Source organism: Ochotona curzoniae, unplaced genomic scaffold (genome assembly GCF_017591425.1).
Source record: "Ochotona curzoniae isolate NIBS_2020 unplaced genomic scaffold, NIBS_Ocur_1.0 scaffold_3890, whole genome shotgun sequence".
Taxonomy (NCBI): domain Eukaryota; kingdom Metazoa; phylum Chordata; class Mammalia; order Lagomorpha; family Ochotonidae; genus Ochotona; species Ochotona curzoniae.
In genome coordinates, this window is record NW_024467115.1 from 9,959,325 (window position 1) to 9,976,131 (window position 16,807).

Consider the following 16,807-nt stretch of genomic DNA (forward strand, 5'->3'; position numbering starts at 1 on the left):
TGAGCATAAGCTGAGTGGGGTGACAGACTAGACCCTGTATTGGCAAGCACATAAGAATCAGGACTGGGATCATCTCAGATGAGGTTTTTGGAGGGATCCTCCAACTGACCCCTGGGACTTAGAACTTTAACCATGAAGAAAATTGCAGGATCCATGGTCCAACCATGGAGTACATGAGTCAGAGCTGGGCCTCCTCAGTGCTTTAGATGAAACAGTGGATAGCATATCCAGTTGGAAGATAACTATGGCACATGAGAACCTACAGAGGAGACCTCGTGCCATAACAGAGGACGGAGGGCAGAACAAATCATTCAACTACCCCATCCAAGTGTTGGCAGTGAATCATTGGGCAAAGGGAGACTATAAGGTGGGCTAGGTCAACCAGTGGATTCAGAAAAGATTTCATCATGATTGGAGTGATAAAATCGGCAGCAATTCAGAACTGTTGGACTATCAAAACGATCTGAGCAGTGCCCTTGGAGCGTGCTCCACGTCGGGGAGCCAGGGATGGTTGGGCGGCTGGGCGTGGCTTCTCCCTTCACCCCCACTGCTCCCAGATACAAGAAGGAAAAAAGGGAATGTGGAAACAACAGCCACTTTCCTCAAACCCTTGACTATCTGCACCCTAATTAAGTATGTGAACATCATCAAACTTTTTTAAAAGTAGATAGGACTAATAAGTGACTAACATGACACAGGTGAAAATAATGTTTTATCAATAAAAGAAGAGGTAAATTGAAGTACTCTGTTTTCAGCACACAATAACTTCAGATTTTCTGGATGTCTGTAATTGTTGAAACATTAGGCTTGCTTTTAATAAAATGACCTTTGATGTATTAATGGCTGATATTTACTTTGGCCTTGTCACATACCATGCACAGACTCAGGAAGCATGAGGTTCTCTTTAATAACACACATAAAATATTTAATGTTAAATATGATCTAGGCTCTCTAAAATAAAAATATGTGGTAAATGACTGAAATTTCCACCAGTTAGCACTATCTAATTTCCATGCGGTTACATTGCAACTACATACAGAATTGAGATTAATGGTAACACAGTGTTATTTTTGGATATGAATAAAAAATATAAACAGCTTTGAGAACACAGTCAATGCAGAAATGTGTTACAATAATTAGGAACCTGAATACATATATGTTTGTATAAAATATAATTAAAATAGTTGTAAGTTTATGTCATTAATTTTATTTATTTATTTGAAGACTGATTTGTTTTTTAATACATAGTCAGATATACAGAGAGGAGAAAAGACAAAGGAAGATCTGTCTGCTGATTCACTCCCCAAGTGACCACAAATGTCGGAGCTGTATTGATCTGAAGTCAGGAGCCAGGAGCCCCCTCCAGATTACCCAGGTGGGTGCAGGGTCCCAAGATATTGGGCCGTCCTCAACTGCTTTCCCAGGCCATAAGCACAGAGCTGGATGGGAAACGGGGCTTCTGGGATTAGAAGCAGCGTCCATAAGGGATAAAGGCGTACTTAAGTCGAGGACTTTAGCCGCTAGGCTACTGTGCTGGGCCCTATGCCATTTAGTTTTAAGTAATCATTTTAAAACAATGTGGCAAAACAGCTGAATTTTTTTTAAAGTTCTTTCTTTCAGCACATTTCTGATAAGCTCACAAATATATAACTGGGTAGGTTTAGTGATCGATTCCTAGGTAAAAAAATTTAAAGCTACAGATAAAGGTATGTCCCCATTAGTACTAAAACCAGACTGAATCTTTTGCTGGCTCCCAATTTTAACTCAAAGCCTGAAAGTCTCATTTGCTCCTTGAGGAAATTCTGCTTATATTAGGTATGATGAGAAATCACACAGCCTGCAAGCTCATCTATGATACAAATTATTAGTCCAACTATTCATCTATATTTTGAATATTTAACCTTACTAGACAGTTGAATACAAAAATATTTAATGTGGTCATGATATATTGTAAAGAATGTAAACTGTTGCCTGTCAGACAACCAACAGGTAGTGTATGTAAACTATAAAATTTGTACTTCTGTGGACCTTCAGTGGGCAGCTAAAAAGCAGTTTTTACCTTAGACTCTTTAGCATTGAAGACAGAATAAAGTACAAGGGGTACTCATGTATAGTTTTACTATAAAATGTAAAAGTAATATACTTTAAAAACTTGCTGCACAGTATGTGTCAAGGACTTATCATATAATGTAAAAACGCAGGCCAATGTTGTGGGGTAGAGAGTCAAGCCCTCTCCCTCTCCCCACACCCTCAGCCATGTAGGCATCGTATCTGAGCACTGCTTCACTGCAGGCTGACTCACACCTGCTCCAACCCCCCGCCAGTGCTCCCAGGAAAGCACTGGATAATGAACCAAGAACTTGGTTTCCTACCAGTCACATGGTGACATGTTTGGAGTTGCTGGTTCCCAGCTTAAGCAGAGGCTGTGGTCACTGGGAAGTGAAACAGCAGATGGAAGATTCTCTTTCCCTCTCTCTCTCACTCTACTTCTATTTCCTTGCTTTCCCTCCTTTTTCCCTGCTTCTCTCCCTTCTTTTCTTCCTCACTCTCTTCTCTACTGAGTTTCAAACGAAGACCTTTTTAAAATGTATGCAAGTCCCTAATTGAGCAATAAAATATCAAGCTAAATAAACTCTTAAGTAATAGAATGATTACAAAAAAGTCAAATATATGCATCCAACAGAATGTCAGAGTCATTAAAAGTGATACTGTATATCGTTGCTAATGTTATGTTGGGGCTTTTAATTGACAGGCATTCTACTCTGTTGGCTCTGCGGGAGGAACCCACCATGGGTGGGAGGGTTGGGAGAGGGGTGGGAGGAATCCCAGTGCCTATTTTGAACTGTGTCACATAATACAATAAATATAAAAGAAAAAGAAAAAAGGTGATACTGTATTGTGTAAAAACCAAAAACAGGTTTACATGAAGGCTAGTAAGATAAACAGAAACTATAAAAGTAGATAAATACATGAATCATTACTTAAATGTGTGTTATGCTGACAAACAGAAGATAATCCACAAGCATAGAAAAAGATAAAAGCAATACTGCCTTGACAAAAATGAAATGGTCAAATAAATATTTTCACGTTCTGGGTGTGTTTTTAAAAGTCTAGTGACTACGGATTTATAACTTTTTTCATTTAATTATAGCTTTACCTAATGATAGAGTCATCTTTCCCCATTTCATCATCTTTGTCATGAAGTCTATATTTTATATTAATATACCCATTCTTGCATCAAAAATAGTATGTATGCATTCATGTACAATGCTTACACATGAAGTGAGCATGATAAATGCCGAAATTGTCAATTCTAAACAAAAATATATAAAAACTGAATTGAAAACAAAACATTTTTCTGCAATTTTTGGTATTATTGGATGTAATTTCCAAATAATTTGAGAATGAGATTTATATTCAGTCTTAACATGTAGGTGAAGAAAGGACAACCCCCTCCAACATGTTCTCTGCACCTCAGGAGCTTGTTGTAGAGAACAGCCACATGTACAACATGCAGACATATGCACAAACACACTTCAGGGGCCACTAGGACAGAGACGAGTGGCTTTTAAAATGGAACTAGGGGAGCCTGCACGTTGGACTAGCTGCTAAACATCTTGCCTTGAACATGCTAGAATTCCATATGGGCACCAGTTCTAATTTCAGCAGTCCCACTTCCTATCCAACTCTCTGCTAGTGGCCTGGGAAAGCAGTCAAGGACGGTCCAATACCTTGGGACCCTGCACAACCCTGGGAGACCAGGAAGAAGCTCCAGCCTGCTGGCTTAGGATCGACACAGCTCCAACATCTGCGGTCACTTGGGGAGTGAATCATTGGACAGAAGAAATTCCTCTTTGTCTCTCCTCTTCTCTGTATATCTGATTTTTCAATAAAAATAAATATTTAAAAGAAACAAACATGGAACTTGGAACCCATGAGCCAGCTAAATATGTCTTCATCATGATTTTTTAGTAAGAGATTAAAAACAATAATTTCTTTAGGGAGAGAGTCTTTTTTTTTAAATAAGTGAGACCTTTCTTTTGGCATTAAAGTATTATAGGTTTGCAGGCAACATTAGTACAAGAATAATAACATTTGGTAATTTGCATGTAGTAGGGGAGTGTGGAAGGAAGTGGTTAATATAAACAGAAAACAATTTAACAAAAATCACTGGTTGGGGGAATTGTTTTATATTTCTTTTCTTATAGCAGAGGATTATGTAGTAATGTGAAATTAATAACATGGCAGAAGAATGAAAGATTAATTATTTAAGTCCAACTTCACTGAAATGATTTAGCTGAACAATTAAATGGACATCATTCAATGCTTTCCAGGCCATATCATACATAGTGACAGCTGAATTTCTGGTGATTATGCTTAGAACGACATAAAAGGCATGCATATCTCTACTTTGAAGTTAATTTTCTATTGGGTTCGTGATATATAACTTGCAAGAGTCAAGAGTAGAATTTTGTCATTATCTCCTTCTATAGAATTATTTTTCTCTCTCCTTCAGTTGACATGCAGTTTGGAAGAAAAGAAAAAGGACAGAGCAATTGCACAACAGCAATTACTGTCTATAATAAAACCATATCCTGGAAGGAGACAGGGATGACCGGAAGAGAGACCCTAAGCTGATTATCTTACGTACAAACTTAGATAAAAGTCAAATTAAATTATGAAAATAATTAGACATAAAATAATGTCATTTTTCTATTCCAAAGTTATATAGAATGACCAATACTTCATTAAAATCCAGGTTACCACTAGGATGGATCTGAATAAACGAATTCTTAAAATGACAAGTGAAAGCCAAGGTTGATATATTGGGTAGGGAAGGGGACATCAGGGAGAAGTCACCCTGACCACCAAGGCCACACCAGTGCCACGGCTTCTGCCCACAGGCTGGGTCTCTGAAATTCATTTTCATAATGAGCATGTCCCTGAGAGGTTCTAAGTGTTTCTAATTCTACCTCAATCATTTTCCTGTCAAACCCTCCAGTTTACCTCATTTTGAGCATTATTAATACATGATTTTCTTTATAATGCTTTTCTTCATCCCAGTAGCAAATACTAGTCCCATGACTTGAGAGGGAATCCCAAGACATAAGAAGGATGTTGCTACTCAAATCATTTCCACCTGCCAGTTTTATTGTACTCTGCAACACTCAATAAAAACAAATGAAGCCAATAAAAAGAGTACTTAATGACACTGTTAACAGCTCAACATGTGGTAAAGTACTAAGGATAAATAAATATACTGTCAGCATCACTGGGTAACAAATGCTTATTCACAGTAAACCACTTTAAGCTGAAAACCTACTCAGTTTTATTTAGTCATGTCAATTACATTGCTACTGAGGACACAATGCTACTTGTAAGGAAATGAGCAATGAACAGAGATAAGACTAACAACCCAGTACTGAGGTAAACATTTTCAAAAGGCAATGATTGAGATACTTTCACATTCGTTCAACTTTTACAAATCTTATGCTCCTAATTTTAAATATTATCAGAATGTACAGCTATCAATTCCTTCGTAAAAGTTTCTCTTTCTTATTCCCAAAGAATTTCGAGCAAATTAAACAACATGGGATCCCAGAGATTAATTAAACAGTTAATTATACTTAGGCTTTAAATTAGGGCATGAAGCACATGTTTCTTTAGATACCTCCATCTGTCCGTATATATTTTGTATGTACACATCCTGAGGTGACGACTGGCTGGATCGTGTTTTATACATAATTTCATAGGAATCTTAGGCAAGCTTAAAGATCCACACAGACATTAATCCAATTCTACCTAGAAATGTTGACAGTGAAAAACAATATTTTTGGTCACAAACTCTTCCTCATTTTCAAGATTTATGAGGAACTTTTGATTTTTGCAATTTCATTCACTAAAGTGTAATCTTTACTGTGTTTACAACACTGCATTATCAATCATGTAAATGTAGGGATCTTGAGTATATTGTGTCTTCTGTGGTCCCAAATATGACAAATTCTATATCACAGGTCTCAAATAAAAAATAATTAAGTAACCATATATCTCTTCCAATATACAGTAGCTCCTAAGTTTCTCCCAATAATTCATGATTTTCTCCTATAACATGTATTTACATGGGACAGTCTATATATGTGAAAAAAAGAAACATATTTCAAGCAATAAAGTAAGTTAGGTCATTTACAAAATATATACCTATACTCTCTCTTTTGGGGGAAAACAAATCTTTCTTGACACCTATACTGGGGCATTGCATGGAAAGTTCTCCCACACACAGGGCAGGCATTCCATACATTACACAAACTCTGTGAAGATCTTTCGTGTTTATGGATTTTACATTTTTGTGTCAAAACTAATTTATCCTTACATCAACTTTTCCAGAAGCTATTTGAATGATCCTCCTGTGTGCACGGTGTGTGTGTGTGTGTGTCTATCATTAAAGGTATGCTGTCAAGGTATTCCGCCTACAGTTTTTCCTTTTCTTGAACTCATCTCCCACAGAGAAGCAATGATCTTTCTAAAAGTAAATCTACTAAACTCGGGCAGCTTCATAAATCCAACTGGATAACAGCTGAATCATGTTAGAGCTACCCAAGGTTTATCTGCCAGCTTTTATTTGACCACAAGCCCAGAGTTAGCCAGTGATCCTCTGAACCATCCATCTGTCCTCAGAACTGAAAACAAGCCCATCCACAGTGTTTACAACTGGGCTAAACATGCAGTCTCCTCTGTTTTGATTCTTTTCCTATCACTTTACATTTTAGCTTTTGTTTATACATCTATCCCTGTTGAGGATTAGAGGCTTATTGGCAAAGCATTGCCTGCGCATCTTTGAAGACTTTGCACGCACCCTATACTGTAAAGAAAGAAGCCAACCTAAGATTTTCTGAATAAATATTGAAACATCAATACTGTCTACAGAATCTGGAAAACAAAATCAGCTTATAACTCACTAAAAACAAAGGAATCTCATTCAAGATTTTACTATTTTTGATTTCTCAGAAAACGGAAAAACTGTTTTATGTGACTTTTCCTATAGCTGTTTTAGTTTTCTTGACTTCAATAAGGACGATACTGCCTCTTAAAATATTTGCTCAAAAGTAAAGAGAACGTCATATAAAGATCATATATAGGCAGTTAAATCATTTTAAAAATTTTGAAAGAAGCACTGAATGAAACAAGCCCTCATTTTAAATCAAATCTTTAAGTCATTCTCATACTATTAAAACAATTCAATTGGTTTTAACCTGTAGGGTGAATTTCCATGGCAACTGGTCTTTCTGATGGATACATGTCTTGGAGAACAGTAAAAATCAGTTTATGTCATCATGCTGCTGATGAACATAAAGCATAAGACTAAAATTTAACTTGTGATCTGTGAATTTTCTGCATTTTCTTTTGGATTCAGCATTCAAAAAATACATTCTAAGTTAAATGTTTATATTTAAAATGATTTGTGTTCCTTTTCGTTGCATTATAGATCTACATTCTCCATGGAAAACTGTTAGGAGGGTTGAACTTCAGTAGGAGGGTACAAAGTGCTTCTTCCAACTGTGTAAATATATTACCTTCTGGACATACTGAACTCTTGACCTTCCCTATGAAGAAGATGCTGCTAAAATGTCAGTTAATCATAAATAGTTCCACAATGGCTCACCCTGCAGCAGAAGGCAATTGAAAAGAGCAATTCTGACATGCAATTGCCAAAGCACGCAATGCAGACGATTTCTGATGATGGCATACTTTATTTCCATTTAATAAGAGTAAAGGAAACTGTACTTTCTTAGCTTCTCTGCCAGATGGCATACCCAGAGGAAACACACACAGAGAAAAAAAGCAAGCACGCTTTCTCTGATTGTTCCAAACACTCTCTGAATTACTGCAGATTTAAGTGTTCACATTTTTACTGTTTTTTAAATTCATAAAATTCCGGAAAAAAAATGTTGTGAACAATAACATGGGTGAGGCATAAACTGCCAGGTCCTCTACAGAAGATCATGAGACAAGCCCAGGTGTCTTCAGCCACCAGAGGCTCTAATTACTACCTTTGCTGTCTTAAGAGACCCAGAAGCAGATAATCGCTCTTGCCAAGTGGTATTAACGTACTGGAGAACGAAAAACCCAAGCAAAAAACCCTCCTTGGCAACAGGGCAGGGCGTTTTCAAAAACAATGGAGTATGATACTCACAGGCACTTGCTATTAACTGATATGTATTGAGATATAAATATTGAGAGAGAGTGAGAGAGAGGAGTTTTCAAATAAAAACTGTGCTTTTAAGAAAGCTAAATTTGCAAATATTAACAAATGTTTCCTAAAGGACTCACTTGGCCATGCACACTATTCATAAAAGAATAATCTTTAAAATACACAGGCCTCCAGATTTTGTTGTTCCTTTATCTACGCATAAAAATCATCACACAGTGTAGGGGATCACTACAGTCACGGTGAAATGGAACTCATTTAAGCCTTTAAAGTATCAGCAAACGGTAAGGGCCCTTGCCGCCTGGCTCTCTCACAGTGAGCAAGCTGTCGTTGATTTTACTTTCTTCCTGCAACCTGAAGTTCACCAGAAACAAAAAGAGTGATAAAACTTCAAACCCCCAGATGGATGTGAGCTTCACTTCATGTGATGCGTCCAGAGTAGCATCAATTAATACTGTTAAAAACATTTTCATGGCAAATATAAAGCATATTCATGAATACCATAAATAAAAGCCTTGATTTAGTTTTATGAAAAACATGACAAACCTCTGCGGAGGAAATAACGTTCGTTCTTTGGCATAAGTAAAGGATAAACTGTTTAAACCCACAAAAATGAAATTATGAAAATAAAAAAGTTGTAAATTAATTCTTTCATTAAAAGTAATCAAAAATAAATAGTGACTCTGATATAATCTAATTATATTTTGAAAGAAAAAAATCATCATTCCTTTATAACTTGTATTTATGTGAAATGAATATCTCACAAACATGCCTTTACGAAGTATTTGTACTTAGCTTTCCACGTAGTCTCAAAATACAGGGCATATTAAAATGTCTACTTTAAATAATCAGCATTTATTCGAATAGATGATAGGAATGTTCAAGCATTGCAGCTACAAGGTGGGGTGCACTTTGTGTTGCTTTGCGAAGAATGGCTGTGGAATTAGTATGCTACAGAGCAAGCATTCCTGGCATACAAAATATAGTACAATTATTACAAGAACTTCCTCTAAGACAGTGTTTTCAGGCCTTCAATACTAGTACCCCTGATTATGACAACATTGTATGGTCTTGAAAAGTCAATCATAAAAAGCAGCTAATACTAGAGATAGTTTAAGTTATATTTTAGCAGATACTCTTAACATCTAAAAATTGAGCTGGACTTAAAAATTATTTAAGGGTTATAGTATATTGGCTAAATAGTTGGATTTTGCTTTAATTATAGATTAATACCCTCGGTGGCTAGCCTAACAGTTTCACAAATGATGAACAGATGTTCTAGAAAGAAGATATTTTGTAGGCACCCAGATCTCCTCACAGTTTAATTTCAAGTTTTCATAAACCGACATATTAAATGTTTAATACGTACATGTACATGCACCAACTCTAAGATACCTCAATATAATATCTGACAGAAAATGCCTCTGCAGAAAACAGTTTTCCAGTTATAAACAAGGCAATAAAAAATAACTCAACTTAGATGATTAAACTTTTTGTGACCTTAAATAAGTAGCTATGATTCTTCCATTGTAATCTGGTACAATAAGGAGGTAGGAAATATGAATATGCATACTTTTTAGTGTATTTTATTCTTTATGCTTTTCCATATGTTACTATTTTTCATCTGTTTGTGTCAGGCATAAGGAAAGCAACAACAAACATGAAAAGCTTAAGGAAAACCTCCCTGTATTTCATGGCTGACTTCAGGCTGCTGAGCTAATCTTCCACAACAGGACTTACAGAACAGAAGGGGTGTCAGACAAAGCACTGTCCAGAGTCAAATTTTAAAGCTAGGCTATAAAATAGCCTCTGCACCTCAACTATAACAAAAAAATGATTGAAGAATATAATTTGCACATGGTAGAAAGGTGTTCAGCATTTGCCTCAGCTCAAAGCTCTTCTTCATCAATTATACTCTCACGTATAGGTAACAGATTTTTGGCAGTAATGACCACCACAAAATCACTACATATACTAACATTCTCATATATATGTATACTAAAGTTAATATATATCAATATATGTTAAGTTATAGTAATACCAAAATGACAACAGAGAAGCACTCATGTTGCATTTTAATATTTGCAATGACAACACAAACAAAATCATGACATACCTAATTCAGAACAGTACGACTATATAATACCATACAAAGAGAACTTACATTATGCATCATTTGGGATATTCTTCTTGTGGCAGAAGGGTCTGCTATTCAATCTTACCTGCACACTTCGTTCTGGTAATCAGTGGAGGTCCTGGCAGTCCTGTTCCACCCTCACCGGGTCTGGTAAGTAGGACTCGGATTTCATATTCCGTATCTGGATCTAAATGCCACAATTTGTACGTTGGAGCGTTGACTGCATGGGTCTCCGTCCAGGATCCTGATGTCATCCGGTACTCCACTTCTTTCAGGATAATAGGACCATCACCAATGATGGAATTAGCATTTAGTTGAATCAGCAAATAGGTAGGTCCCACACCGAGTAGCTGGGGAGGAGCAATGGGTCTTGGTGGTTCTAGAAGAGATCAGGGTGAATTCTAATTAATTAAACATCTACATATTTGTAATACATCCATGTCAGACTATCTCAGGAGCCTAAAATCTTAATGAATGGTTCATTTAGGAACACATAAATATTTGGAAAAACCCAGGGCTGAGTGGTGTAGCAACTGCACTTTTTAAGAGCAATTAATACTTGATTGGCTAGTTCAGGACATTTTAACTTGGCCTATTTATCTCTTAAAAAATATTTCTCTCCATGACACAAGTTTGTAAAAACAAGCCAATGAGGGGAAAACTATTTAGAGATGAATAGCTCGCATTAACAATCTGAACAGTGTAGGTCTTTGATACTTATTTTATTCATGAAATAAGTCAACTGTCAATTTGGATTTTATTTTTTCATTGTTTTTTAATTTTTTCACATTTCTTAAAAATGTGCAAACGAGGAGGGCATAGAAAAGCCACCTTTGAAGTTGAAGTGAGGTTCTAATCTCCACAGAACAATGTCAGAAAGTTGAAAACCGAAATTTACACTTGGGCCAAAACACAAATCACAACACACCACAGGACATTGGGTGGGGTTGTAGGAAAAGACAACACATCAAACACTAAACTTAAATGTGGAAATCCTGTCACAGTTTACTTTGAATAGGTTAAAGTATTCCATGGAAAGATAATCTGGTAAACATCATTTCAATATTTGAGCACTTCTTTCCCCTCATAATGACGCACATAAAATGCTATACTTCATATTGTTCCTCTGTTCCTAGCTCTGGCTCTTGTAAGAATGGCTTCTCTGGAGGATACATTATACCATGATGTTCTAATTAGTACACGGTGACCAAGTGGGGTTTCGTTGAAATTCTACAACCACTATTCTCACACTTCCCAAGGAATTGAAATGACTTCAAAGGGTCAATAATGTAGTCGATGTCAAAAATGACTTACAATAATTTTAAAGGGAACACACACCTCTGCTAATTCCAACAACCCAGTGCCGCATGACACTGAGCCCCCCACAGCGAGGAGTACCAAAGCACACACATTCAAAGGTTTAAGAGCGCAGAATCAGATGTGCTCAAAATGGATCATATTTTTTCAAAAACAGAAAAAATTAAAGGAAAAAAAAAAAGACAGAGAGAGAAACTCACAGAAGACTTTGCATTCTTTGGCAGGTGTACCAAGCACATGAAGTTTCTGTCTCAGTTCTCAACTTGCTTTTGAAATTTGACTACACTGGTTTCTGTCTTCCTTCCAGCTTGTACACTGCGAGTATCACTACCAAGTGACAGGCTAACTGGTCTGGGTCTCTACACACATGAATTTGCTTTCCAGAACATTACCTTGAACATCATCTGATGGGTACAGATTGAACAAGTAGCACTCAAAACTACTAATTCTTAGGTTGTTCAACACATTGGATACAGATACAAGAGTGTGGGAAGACACAGTAACAAGACACCAACAAAAAATGTGGCTTTAAATGCTTATGCAGAAATCAAACAGATTACTAGGTAAAGAACAACAGGGAAAGGAAGAAGTTTTTTTTTTTAATCCAAAATCATATTAAAAAGATATGATAGTTCCCTTAAATGCATCTCACTACAGCAATAACTTTCAACTCATTATCTGTGTAATCATCTGACCTATACTCATTATCTATGTAACCTCTACGATAATACTGTATGGTATATACAATATAGTATACAAATACACTTTTCCACAGGACTTCACTAACTTGAAACATGAAATCTAGTGTTTGTTTCACAATCTGTAGTCAAAATAGTGAACAGCTGAACTTTTTCAATTTCACAAACGAATTCAACAGAGAAGTCATACTCAACCAAAAAAAAAAAAAACATTTTTAAATGAAACCAACACGTTTAGTTTTCGCTTAACAGCAAAAGTAAGGTGGAAGCAACACTCAGTACCATGGATTTTACAAACTCATCTAACAGGTTTAAAATGCAGAAGTTTCAAGTTTTTGTTGAAAGCAAGGTTGAAACCCTGCCTAAACCCTAAGCTAAGCTACAACTGACCAGAGAAACGAACATAACAGAAGAAATGCAAAAGTTTTCCTAGAATACCTGAAAGTTGCACATATAATAAGAAGCTTTCTGTATATGTTGATAAGCTAAACTACCACGTTTTCACTCCACATGGCTCATATACCAACTAATTTAAATTAGAAATAATGCTGAATTCAAAGCTCACTGAATTTCTACTTCAGAACAAAACAGTTTCACTCATTTTATTAGTCAACAATGACTTAAAGAAGTCTGACAGTTAACACGTAGTAGACAGGAATGATATTCCAAATAAAATATAAATAAGTAACCACAGCCACAAATAATCTGAACTTACTTTATATCTATGTGCATCAAATGTTAAACCTCATCTATTAAAACTCACACTTTCTAGCTATGAAAACTAAGATGAAAACAAGAGTGCAGAGACGGCAAGCAGAAAAAGGCCAGAGTAAGTATCACAAATAGGGAAAGGATAAAGCATCGTACGCTTCCCCTAATTCTATCTTCATGACCAATGAATAAACAAATGAAACTTGCAATCAACAAACCATGTGTGTGTATGTATGTATGTGTATATGTGTGTGTGTATATATATATGTGTGTGTGTGTGTATATATATATATATATATGGGTAAATGTGAACCCATTAATCACTTCTTTGCATTACAATTTCTTTGATGGTAAATGATATGATATTTGAAAAATCTTAAAAGATGACATTTCTAAACACATCAACCAGACCTGTACTTGACACTATTTTGCTTTGTTTTCCTACAGAACATATATATTTTAAAATCAAAAGTTAATACTCAACAGTAGGGATAGGGGTCAGCCCAACAATTAAAGCGATATTTCAGTTCTAGAACTGCAGGGTTGAGAGTGGGTAAAATTATATACATTGATTAACTGCATAATTATAAGTAAAAATTTAGAGTTGAGCATGACACACTAATACAGATTAAACGTTCTACTTTGGAGGTAAAAAGCATACTAAATTAGAATATGTATTTTGTTTTTAGGCCCTTGAGAAATGGAAGGTTATTTATAAAAATCTCTATTCATTTCAATAAGTTATGCATGAATTTTAATCAGGTAGCAATTGAACAAGTAATTGTTCTGCAGAAATATTAATATTCTTCCTAACTTAATACATTTCCAGACACAAAGCTATTGTACCAATAAATCCCAATTGCACACTAGGTATCAACTGAAGCATGAGATTCTCAAAATACAAGATAAACTTTGCTGATGTTACCAATTAACTTTCAATTAATGAATTACATTCATTATTCTAGAACTGAGCCTATTATAAAATCTCAATTATATATATAATTGCTTTGTTTTTGCTTTCCAAATAATTCTTAAAAGTGTCTTGAAATCAAGTGAATCAATAAGAAAGTAGATTCTTATCCAATTTCTTCTATAATAACAAGCATACAGTATTTTAAAAACACAGGTGTCACTTATAGGATTAATTAATGACATGTAAAATCAGAAATAGAAGCCAGAAAGTCAGAGAAAGGTGTAACAAGATAAATACAAAGCAAATAACATTTTTCATTCATGGTTCTAAACACATAAATTCTACATGCTAAAATCCTACTCCATCATAATTGTTTTATCTCTCAATGAGGACTTGACATAAAGCATTGTAAGACTAACCTTATTGTAGATGCAAGCAATGCTATGTCATTAATCGGAACATTTTTACAAGTAAACACAGACCTACTAACTTACATTCACAGAAATTCAGTCTCTCAGTTCTGGGAACTATCAGTCTGAAATCAGTATCACTCAATCTTTAGGAAGGTGTCAGAAAGCCATCCTTCCTCCAAACATTCTAAGGAAACTCATTCTTTGCCTCTTTTAGCCTATGCAAATTCCAGGAATTCTTTGTCTGCAGTCTTATCCCTCCAATCACTGTCTCATTACTCACATTGCCTTCTCTTTAGGTTGGACTCAAATCCAATCTCTGCTTTCCATGCCTTTGGATATTTGTGACTGCATTTAGGGACCATCTGAGAAAATCTGCAGACACCATTTCAAACTTGTTAGCTTAATCATACATCCAAGTATCATTTTCCCATATAGTGCAGGATTCACAGACTCCACAGAACAGAATTTTAAACAAAAAAAATTTTTTTAAAGATTCATTTACTTTTATTGAGAAGAGAGATTTACAGAGAGAAGGAGATACATAGAGAAAGCTCTTCTGTTCTCTGGTTCACTCTCCAAGTGGATGCAAAGGCCAAGCTGAGTAGATCTGAAACCAAGAGCTAAGAGCTCTCCTAGGCCTCACATGTGGGTGAAGAGTCATCCTCCAATACTTTCCCAGGCCACAAGCAGGGAGCTGGATAAGAAGCAGAGCAGCACCAACATGAACAGGTGCCCATACGAGATGCCAGCACTGGCAAGGCAAGGATTTAGCCACTGGGCCACCGGCCTGACAGAACAGTATTTAACAAAATCGGAACACATATGATTCCTACTATAAAATACCCAAGGTTCCACTCTCTTCTAATTAGTTAGACTTGCAACCAGAAAAGAATTAACCTAAAAAATTCACAGTAGTGGAAATTACAAAAAAAAAAAGTAATGATAATGATGAACATGACTATAGGAGTCATTCCTATTTCCCATATATAAATTCTCAGAAGATTTGCAATATATTTCTCTTATAAAATTCTTCTTTCTTATTTGCTGTCCTTTGGATAAAAGAACAGGAAATTCCAAATTTTGTTTTATTATTATTCTCATTAAAATGCAGATTCAGTTCTTCCTCTTTGCTAAACAACAAATGCCCTAAATCCAGACTTCTTACATAATATTCTACCCCATAAATTACTGGATGTTCCTGTAAAGCGAATGGATGTAAGAAAGACCAAGGGAAGGAAGTTTATACCATTGTAGGAAATAATTAACACATTTATTGGGCAAGGTATCATTCTTAAATGATTTTAAATTAAGCCTCAATGTTACAACAATGTAATTTAATGGTGTTTAAGTGGGTAAAGTAACTTAAAATAATATTGTTAATGATTATAAAGACAAACTTTACTCCCCAAAGAAACAGAAAGCAGATTACACATGATTAGAAGCATTTCTTTAGGTATATAATGTCACAGGAAAACAATGTGAATTCTTTTACCTGTCTTTATTTGTTACAAGGCAGCATATGTTTTTGAGAAGTTTCATTTAATAAGGTTTTTCCAGGAGTTGCACTTTATGAACTACAACCACACTGTATTTAGGAGAAGAGTGTCCTTTCATTATTGTCATGCTGTTCTTTTTTGATACTTTAGATTTATACTCCTAACAAGTACCTCAGGCACTCACATTCTTTTATGTCCACTTAAAAGGATGCCGTGTCATGACTTTTGCTCCAAACAATGATGAAATCAGCAAATCCTCTAAATTTTTTTTATATAGTATGAATCAGTTGGTTTATAAGCTAGTAATAATCAAATAAAGTTATGATTCATGCATTACAAAATCTAGATGTTGTCCATCCTAAGGCCCCTATGTCAGCACATACACTAACTATAGCATTAATAAAAAGAAAGTATTTTTACCTATTATTATCACTATGAAATTAGAGACTGTTAATATGAAAATATGATGAGCTGCAGAAAAAAGAGCCTAGTGCTTTTCACTGGCTCCACTCGCACTGAGTCAGCACCTCTGGAAACCAGGGAAAAAGCAGAAGCACATGATTCCACAGGGGTAAGAAGGTCAGCACGCAGAACAGAATAAATTAATGGCCTCTGTTTACTCAAAATTATGTCACTTACTTTACATTTGTAAACAGAGCAATGGAACAGAATGCTGAACCTGCGACCATAAGTGCTGTATATGTGACCATGTATTCAGACAGGCAAGTAAACCACTAACGGTGACCTCTGCAAAGAACACATTAACACTTACTACCAAATAATGATGTGTACACTATGTATATTGAGTTCATAAGAATTTCATTCTTATGAAATTTCTATCAGGAAATACCTATAAGAAATGTCTAGAAGATGACAGGAGTCCATGGCACAGCAAGTTAAACCTCCACTATCAGCA

At 35.6% G+C, this 16,807-nt stretch overlaps 1 protein-coding gene across 8 annotated transcripts in view; it reads right to left on the bottom strand.

The window, feature by feature from the left end:
- The window catches only part of PTPRK (protein tyrosine phosphatase receptor type K), a 521,455-nt gene that overhangs the window by 197,404 nt on the left and 307,244 nt on the right, over window positions 1–16,807 (bottom strand). For all 8 annotated transcript variants that reach the window (XM_040965636.1, XM_040965637.1, XM_040965635.1 and 5 more), the window contains one exon: window positions 10,429–10,722. In XM_040965636.1, the coding sequence (XP_040821570.1) occupies window positions 10,429–10,722 (294 nt within the window). The remainder of the gene's footprint in view (window positions 1–10,428; window positions 10,723–16,807) is intronic.